This window comes from Plasmopara halstedii, assembly GCF_900000015.1.
Source record: "Plasmopara halstedii genome assembly, contig: Scaffold_42, whole genome shotgun sequence".
In the NCBI taxonomy this organism is placed as follows: domain Eukaryota; phylum Oomycota; class Peronosporomycetes; order Peronosporales; family Peronosporaceae; genus Plasmopara; species Plasmopara halstedii.
Window position 1 is genome coordinate 586,113 of NW_020186963.1, and position 8,996 is coordinate 595,108.

At 42.8% G+C, this 8,996-nt stretch overlaps 2 protein-coding genes across 2 annotated transcripts in view; one reads left to right on the forward strand and one right to left on the reverse strand.

Annotated features, from left to right (window-relative positions):
• Positions 1 to 468: 468 nt before the first annotated feature.
• PHALS_09486 (Glycosyl transferase, family 1) lies at positions 469 to 2,141 on the reverse strand (the record flags this gene model as incomplete). Its single annotated transcript, XM_024723314.1, has 2 exons — positions 469 to 1,577; positions 1,646 to 2,141. 2 exons carry the CDS (start codon positions 2,139 to 2,141, stop codon positions 469 to 471), a joined length of 1,605 nt encoding a protein of 534 aa, XP_024571729.1.
• Positions 2,142 to 3,188: 1,047 nt separating this feature from the next.
• The window catches only part of PHALS_09487 (e1a-binding protein p400-like), a gene marked incomplete at both ends in the record, with an annotated part of 8,438 nt that continues 2,630 nt past the window's right edge, over positions 3,189 to 8,996 (forward strand). The window contains 3 exons of the mRNA XM_024723325.1: positions 3,189 to 3,197; positions 3,278 to 3,381; positions 3,447 to 8,996. The exon at positions 3,447 to 8,996 is cut by the window's right edge and continues 434 nt beyond it. Coding sequence (XP_024571730.1) covers positions 3,189 to 3,197; positions 3,278 to 3,381; positions 3,447 to 8,996 — 5,663 coding nt within the window. The remainder of the gene's footprint in view (positions 3,198 to 3,277; positions 3,382 to 3,446) is intronic.

Genomic DNA, 8,996 nt, shown 5'->3' on the forward strand with positions numbered 1-8,996 from the left:
TGTCTTTTTTTGTATTGTCTAGACACTGGTATCCTCGAATAAAGCAACGAATCGGCAAGTCTGTAAAAAAGCCCAAACGCTAATTAAAACAATGTAATTCCCTTTACAAAATAATAGGTGAGTTAGGCCACTAATGTAAAACTTTTATTATAAAGGCTCATTTTAATGCCACAAATATGATAAAAATCATTTTAAAAAGAAGCTGTTGGTTTGAGCGATTTTAAATTAAAAATACCAAGAAATAATAATAATTGCTCATAAGTAAATATATCTATCGCCATCATGCTTGTGCACCGCGTCGTTCGATAATACTTCATCAAAATTTTCTTCGCTATCAAATTTTGGTAGACTCAGCATGTCGCGGTTGTTATCACCTTTCAACGACACAAAAATACCACAATAAAGATAACGTTTTGGTCATTCACCAAGTATATCCGGCTCGTCCGATTCATCCTCAGTGCCATGTGCTTAATTCTTTTCCACTTCAGGAATTTTAACGTTCGCCTCGATATGCCCAGAACGCAACTGGTTGTGGGAACTGTATGAGCTATGAGAACGAGCAATCATGCGCAGTTCCTTCATTTTGTGCGCGAAAAAGACTGTATCAAAGTAGTACTGCTGCAATGCTTTGTCTGCACGCTCGATACGCTGATCTATCGTTGTGTTGAGCACTTTTGCCATAGCTTTGCATACATCAGAGGATGTAAAGTCGGCATAATATCCCTCGACGCCACGCAATGCGTGCTTTTTGTTTGATATACCACTTAAAAACTGACTTTGGAGCGGCTTCTTCTTTGCTTTGAACAATACACCAGAAGTTGATGTAATTAACTCGTTCATAGGAGCAACATCAGTCGTCACGATAAGTGCACGCGAGGATCGTGCTTGGTTGATATAGTGACCATACCCTTCGTGTCGACTTGGACACATGTAATATGCTGCTTCTGTAAGGAGCTGTCCAAACGTTGCGGGTTCCAGTCGTCCAGTATGTATGAAAATATTGGAGCTCTTCTTTATACGTTGTTCATACTTTGCTTTGTAACCATCATTATAATAGTCCTGGGAGATGTAAACATCCAGGCGTGGGAGAAAACTTTGACTTAGCCAGCAATCAAGCACTTGCGTTGTTCCTTTACTGGCACTACTACCCACAGTGTGTACAAACGAGACGTTCGAAAAGTTTTTTTCAGATCTTGTTTCATTTTCACTCAATAACAATCTTCTCTTAGCCACCAATGCTACATTAGATGTCGTATGGCGTGAGTAAAATACTTTTGTGCCTCTTCGATTGCCCTCTTGTTTGTACCACTTTTTCAAATACTTGGCACACAATGCTGTCTTGCAAAGCACCACATCCGCTCTCCAGTAATTTTCACTTTCAAGCTCATACATTTCAATATTAGGCATCACATAGACTGGTTTCGAAGCTGGCCAGTCTGGAAGGTCAAGAAGACCATCCGAATAATGATTAAAAAAAATTACAGGTGTGTGAGGACATAAATCATGATACGTGATGGAGTTGTTGTTAATTCTTCTTGGATCAAGCGCCCAGTACGGAAGCATTCGTGACTCTAAAACTTAATAAGACATGATTTGTCAGTTCAAGAGCAAATCTAGTGATATCTGTAATATAAATATGACGTACATTTTGCATAAGCCGCAGCATCCTCGCAATACCCGAAATTTCGCAGTCCTTGGGGTAAGAAAATGTCAATATCAGGACACTTTCGTAACTTGTGAAGCCATTCTGGATCCGACTCATTAATGAGTTGCATACGATTCCAATTCTCGTTCTCTTTGGCTAAGCCATAAGTCCATGGAATTACACTCGTTGAATACTGAACACAGGCTTGATGCAATGCTGCCTGATGAAGAATATCACTCTCTTTTATATACTTACTCCAATCTGTATGAAAAATAATGTCGGGGTAGAAAGCGTCAGAGCCTTTCAACGAGGTATTGAGAGACGTTTTTGTGACGGCAGTAATGACTTGAGTAATATCCGGACCCTTCACTGAATTGCCATCCATAGACAAAAATATTATCTCAAATGCCAATATTCCAAACACTAGCGTTAATAACACGCCAAGCATTCCGTGCAGAGATTTATGTTGCATCATATCCACACGTCTGGGGTGCATTTGCGACACGGACATATGGAAGTCGAATGATATGTATGATAACGAAATTAACTGACTCATCAGAGCCTCTCTACAAGCATAGTTCAAAATTTATAAATATACAGGAGCAAGATATAAATATATCTTCGGTTCTTTGCAGAATATAAAAAGCGACATCTTTTAGTATTCCGAATTTCGTATGCAAGTTGAGCTTTTTTAACCGATGTACAAACACGAGATTAACCATCTTGAAAATTTCAAATTCAAACACATCAAGGCAGCACTTAAATGATAAACTACAGCGATATAAGGTCGTTGATCAACAAGATCTCAATCAATTGCGTGGAATTGACTTACCTTCTCCACATAGACCGAATTCAGCAGCTCAGGAACATCGCGCCTATATTGAAATTATTAGTTAAGCTATCATATGTAGTCTGCCAAAAACAATTGAGACAATCAAACACGGACGAGAAGACCTTGCTTTTTTTATAATAATGCACGCTAAAATTAATCTACTAATTTTTGTCGGATAATTTTCGACCACTTGTCTTTAGCGTAAAATGTTTTAAACCAATCACATACCTTCGCGCGGGAATCTCTCCGTCCCGTCGCCCCTAAGGCTCTGAGAGAACGTGAAAGTCGTTTGTGATCGCACAAAGGCCGCCTCAGGAGGTCAATACGCCATCAATTGGTAAGTTTATCCGCTCAATATGTTTATTTATACTATTTGCCAGTGAATTCTCCCTCAAAGCGCGTGTCGAGCGTCTTCCAAATCGCTCTAGAGGCTTTGCTGCACTTTAGCTCGCGATTTGGATTAGATCTTGTGTATGGATCGAGGAGGGAATGATTGCAATCAAAAGAGCAATGTATTTGCTTTCGTTTGAGCCCGTGATTGACTCAGATTGCTGCAATTTAGATCATTTAACACTCAATTTCCACCTCGATTCCTAGACACGTGGCTTGGGTTGATTTGCTGATATAAGTATGAGGGTAGCTGACATCAATTGTATTTGTGTCTTTAGCTACGCTCAGATGCAGTAGTGGCGCTACTTGGAAGGGGGAAGCATGCAGCATGTAGCGTCCCAGAACTTATGGACTTTTGAAAAGTATGAAGGATACTGAATAGTTTTGTTGTTGTGCTGAAATTTTATCAGTTAGAACCCACGAAAGCGTCGTATAAGAATGACAGTATTAGCAGTACCGCTGTCCTTTGCTCAATTCGTGAAAGACTTGCTGAATATAATGAAGCGCTTCTACGGTAATTGTTTGCTACCATGTTGCCGAATGTCATTTAAAAAGATTGACATTAAAATGCTTGTTTAGGCAGCTAGTGGATGAGCGCAAGGCAGCACAAAAGATCGTTAACGATCAGGATGTGGGAGAAAATTATGATAATAGATTAGCAGAGAAAGAGATAGACAAGAAAACGCATGGAGAGAGTGAAGTGAAAGCGTCAGAACGAACAGAAGACAGAAGTCACGAATTGCAGAAAGTGGCAAGAGAAACAGAAAATGAGTGTTTTTTGAATGAGAATGTTGCTAAAGATGAATCGATGCTGACTAAGCGAAAACTTGCTGAAGATTCTCATCAACATGAAGAAGACATTGCTGCTAACAAGAAAACAAAAATCAATACAGCAGTAATTCAAAATGTGACTGCAGTCGGCATTTGCCAAAAAGATGACGATGAAACGACTATAGTTGCCATTGATGGTGCTCAGCAACCGGAAGATAATGTAGACGGAGCTACATCTCGAGTAGTGAGAATGTCTGCACCACCGTCCAAGTATTTCATTCAAAAGAAACAGCAAGAGGAAGCCACAAATCGCGAGTATCTTTCTCAAAAGAAACCAATTACTTTGTTGGCTTCTCCGAATCGAAATACAAGTAAAGAAGATATGGATGTCAAACAACCTCCTGTCTCGTCCCAAAACCATTTGGTATCAAAAATCTCGACAGATGCAGATTTTGAATCGACACTGCGTGAATATGTATGTCTCCAACGTAAGATCCATAAGCGAGGATTGGCTGTGACTCGAAAGAGGCAATTGCCACGATTGACGACACCATTGCGTGGAAAATCTCACTGGGACTTTCTGCTTGAAGAAATGAAGTGGCTGGCGACAGATTTTGCTCATGAGCGCAATTGGAAGCGAGTGGTTCAACATCGTTTGGCAACTGATGCGATTGTTGCACAAAACGCAGACAATATGCGTCTCGAACAGGCAAATCGGCGGTTGGCGCGTGGTGTCGCTTTACAAATATCTGCATTCTGGCGTACGATGGAACGGATTGCTGCAAGATCACGAGCACGATTTGAACCTGCAGGAAGTGATTCATCGTATTTTGGTGACACGTTAGCCTCAACACGCGGTAAGAATGCAGACGATGATGGCAAGCGAGATAAGAGCGAAGATCTAGATATGGGTGGTACTGATGAGTCTGCATTAACGCTTAAGTTTTTTACTGGAGATACTAATACGAGCAAGAGTGAAGGAAGGGGGGAAGACAAACCAGAAGCAATAGCATTAGCAAAGTCTCGCTTGACTTATATCGTAAGTGCAGGTAAAAGAGCTCGTAGTGCGATGACGTCTTCGTCTGTAGCATCCACGGATAGTGGTAAATCTTCGATCTGGTCATTTCATGAGGCGGCATTTCGAGATTTGCAAGCAAGATGTACTGCATCACAAGCGAAAAAAGGTTCTGCTATCATTTTGGCTGCCTTTCAATTGGTAGCATTGAGATGGATGCTGGATTTGTACTCCAGTGGCCTCAATATGTTTTTAAATGATCAACTTGGAATGGGCAAAGCAACTACGATAGTTGCATTTTTAAGTTTGATTGAAATTATTACCGCTCAAAAACAGCAACAACATCGAAAAGAAGGTGGCGTGTCGAAATCAGATGATGCATCTGTGTCTGAGTTGAAAGGTCCACATTTAATTATTGTTTCAGGAGAGGAGCTTCACAAATGGCAGTATTTTCTTCGGATTTGGCATCCAGGTCGACGAATTCAACATTATGATGGTGCGAGTAATTCGCAAGCGTATAGAGAAAAGTTGCAGCGCGAGTGGAAGACTAAACCTCGAGCAAACGCGCGCAAGAACAATGACGATTTTATTATTAGTGTGTCAAATGACGATGACGATGATGAGGAATTGGATGATGATGAACGCATTGAACCCGTTTATTGTGTATTGTGTCCTGTAAGTGACTTTGCTGAAGATCGAGAAGCATTTGTAGCATTTAAAGACTGGCAAATGGTTATTATAGAAAATGAACACAATCAACTATTTGATGATCTGACATGTGTGTCTGCAATACAACAACTTCGACAACAGCAGCGGCGAGTATTGTGCAATAGTCAATCAATTGAGAATTGGACAAACTCAGCTTTAAGGCTTCGGTATGCTGAATTCTTGATCGAGGGAGTTTCTTGTTCAAACGACGATGATGAGATCAAAGGTAGTGACCCTACTATTCAATCGTGGCCGGTACAGGAATTACTAGTGGAAAAAGCATCGGTAGTAGAAGTGTTACAACACTATGGAAAATCATCGAATGTCCGAACCTCGTTGTGGAAATCATGTTCTCAGGATGAAAGTTCTAAGTATATCAATGCATTACTTTTTGCTTTATCGTGTCTTTCTTTGCGACGTGTGCGGAGCGAAGTCGAGCCAGAGCTAGGCAAGATTGAAGAGATTAGTGTAAGCTGCCAATTAACTTCATTACAAAAAACACAGTATCGAAATGTGTTGAATGGGTTCGTCTCTACACTGGATACTTCTAGTGGTCGCGAAGAGCGTCTTAGTGTTTGGCTGCAGTTGTTGTTACGCCTTCGTGAGATCTGCAATTGTGTTGATATCGTCAATGATATGGACAAGCTAGGACATGCAGATTTGCGCCTGCTTATGAGTTGTTCCGCGAAGTTGGAGACATTAGAGCCTTTACTTCGTCGATTGACGCTCCAAGAGGGCAAAAAGGTGGTGATATACTCCCAGTTTAACACCATGCTACCTATTTTGGAATTATACCTCTCTTTACTAAATATTAGTTGTGTGCGCGTGACTGGATCCGTTACCATGCAGCGTCGTGCACTGTGTCATTTTGCTGATCGTCCAGTGATACGCGTGGCGCTGGTGTCTACTCGTCTGTCCACATCGACAGGAAAGCGTGCAGTCTCAGTGTTTGGAGGTGAGGCCATTATTGTCGTAGATAGTGACTGGAACGCCATCTGTGATGCAAAACTTCGAGCAAGTTGGGCTAAATTGGCTGTTGGTGGTGCTGAATCCCTTCCAGTTTACCGAATGCATTGCGAAAATACCATCGAAGCGTCTTTGTTACGTGTGGGGGCATCCCTTACTGAAAAGGCATTTGGAGAAATGAGTCCACCAGAACTTTTCGCGGTGCCGTCCGATATGTCGCTGAGGTGGACAGTTGAAAAACCTAGCTGGTGGTCTTCAACTACAACCAGCAGTGGTGGAGTATCAAGCAATATGGCATTGGCAAAGCTTCCACTGGTGGCTCAGCAAGTGGAAAAGGAGGTGAAATACTGTGGAAATACCAATGAGCTAGAAGCACCTCTGAATGTGTATGATGTCGACCTTGATGCGGAAGAGCATTTATTACTTGCCAATACCGACGAGTTGACGCCTGTGGAATGGTATGCTGTCAACTTTGTGCACGGTGCAAATGATAACAAGCTAACAGAAGTTGGTAAAAACAAGACGACTGAAATAGACGCTAATAAGAGTAGCAAAGATGAAGGACCGAATACTTGGAATGAAAGCAATACGTTCGTTCAATCAGACGAGCACTCGTTTGAAAAGTTAGCTTCCCTCGAAATTGATCGTCAATGGCAAGATGGTGATGCAGCCTCGACTCTCTTTTTCCATATTGATTCTCACAAGAATGGAAAGGTGTGCGAAACTGCGCTTGAAAAGTTGTATATGCAGATGCGAATGGAAGGCATGGAGACACATTTTGATGTGTACAAGCCACCTGAGCCACCGGCATCCAAAATCTCTTATCTGTCATCGGAGATTGCGTCGAGTGGGGATAGCCAAATGACGTACCGGGCAATTTATCGTGTCCCGGCGCCCCCGCCACCCGCACCACTACAAAAATTTAAATTGGAACAGACTGCTGGGCATCACGAAGACTTGTTAAAGTACACGAAATCCAATAAGAAGCAAAGGGCAAATTTGGCGGCTGCAAGAGCTGGAATGGCATCTATTAGCTCAACAAAGGCTGGAGGTTCATCTGGTGTTAAGCGCAAGCTGGAGTCTCAGTTAAGCGGTTTGAAAACCGGACATAAAAAAGAAATGCGTGTTGATCTTGAGGGAATTCCTGTTCCGGACGTATCCGAATTTGCTGATGACGATTTTTGGGGAGACTCAAACCTAGATGCACTTGATTCGGCCGAATGGGACGATCCTGCTCTTCTTGGTAGCATTTTAGGTGTTGGCGTAGGTGTTGGAAGTGCAGCGTCCCAATTGGGAACGGGAACTAGGGAGGGTACGTTGGCAATGTCAGGGGCGAGTGGTGGAGCGGGTAATGCGAACAATGTAGGAGGACACTTAGATCCAGGGCACCTGAAGACTGGCGCTCAAAAAAGCTCGAAAAAGTCAAAAACAGGAACAGGAAAAGCTCGAAAGAGCAGCATGTCGTTTTCTGATTCTGGGCGTGATGCTTGGAGTGTACAAGACGACATTATCTTACGAAAACTTTTCGAGCTCTACGGCGCCAATTGGACACTTATTGCACAAGTACTGAACTCATCGGCTGCAGTCTCTCGATTTGTCAATAAAAAGCGGTCACCTCGACAATGTTACGATCGTTATGGTAAACTCATGTCGGGTGCTTTTGCGACTTCGGGAACTTTACCAACTACAATAGCCAAAGACACAAAGTCTGGATCTTCAAGTAAAGCTCAACGCGCAGCCGCAATTGCAAGTATGGCAGCTACACAGCTTACTCCTGCAATACTGGACGCACGTATTGGTTTGCCATCGAATGAGCTACTTATTGAATTTCCACATCGTCACTCACTTCCTGGATTACCGCCACCCTCTATCACAGTAGATATGACATCTGCTCACAGGAAGGCGCAAGCTTTGGCTAATTCTGCAGCTGGGAAGCACAGTTATGTAGGGGTAGATGAATTGAAGTCGATCAAAACTTCTTTTGATGCGATTATTCAGTGCATGAAGCACAAAACGTCACCACCTCCCATTCCAATTCCTGCAGGGGTAGTAGTTACTCCATTTGAATCGACAGCAACATCGAGTGGATCCACATCGTCAACTCAAGAAACGAAAGCTTCTCTTACAGCAGCATCATTTCATCCGACTCAGTCTCCACTACTCGCTTCAAAATCTCCTCCAGTTGCAATCACCCCAACAAAAGGTTACACCAAAGTTTCGATTAATGCTTCAGGATCTCCAACAACAACAGCAAAAGCGATGCCTTTAGTGGTCCCGCCGCCGCACAAATCACATACTGATATGATTTCACTATTGCCAATGGCTGTTTTGGGTCCAGATGAAGTAATTAAACGTAGTAAAGAGGCTGCAGTGGTGGCTGTACAAACGGCAGCTGCTGTAGCATCTGTTGGTCGTGATGGTTCACCACTCTCAGCTAGTGGTGATGTCATGTTGGGTGCTGGGTCGGGCTTTGACGCGTCAGTGAATGGCTCAATGCCACGACGTTCACATGCTGCAAGTCTCACAACTGATTTAAATTCTGTTGCTGCAATTCCTCCTTCGTCCATTCCGGTCACGGTTTCAACTACAGGAACTTCTGTTTCAACGTCTGGAGCTTCGCCATCGCTCGCGACCACAGCAACATGGGGCGGAAATGTCGGGCAAGCAAA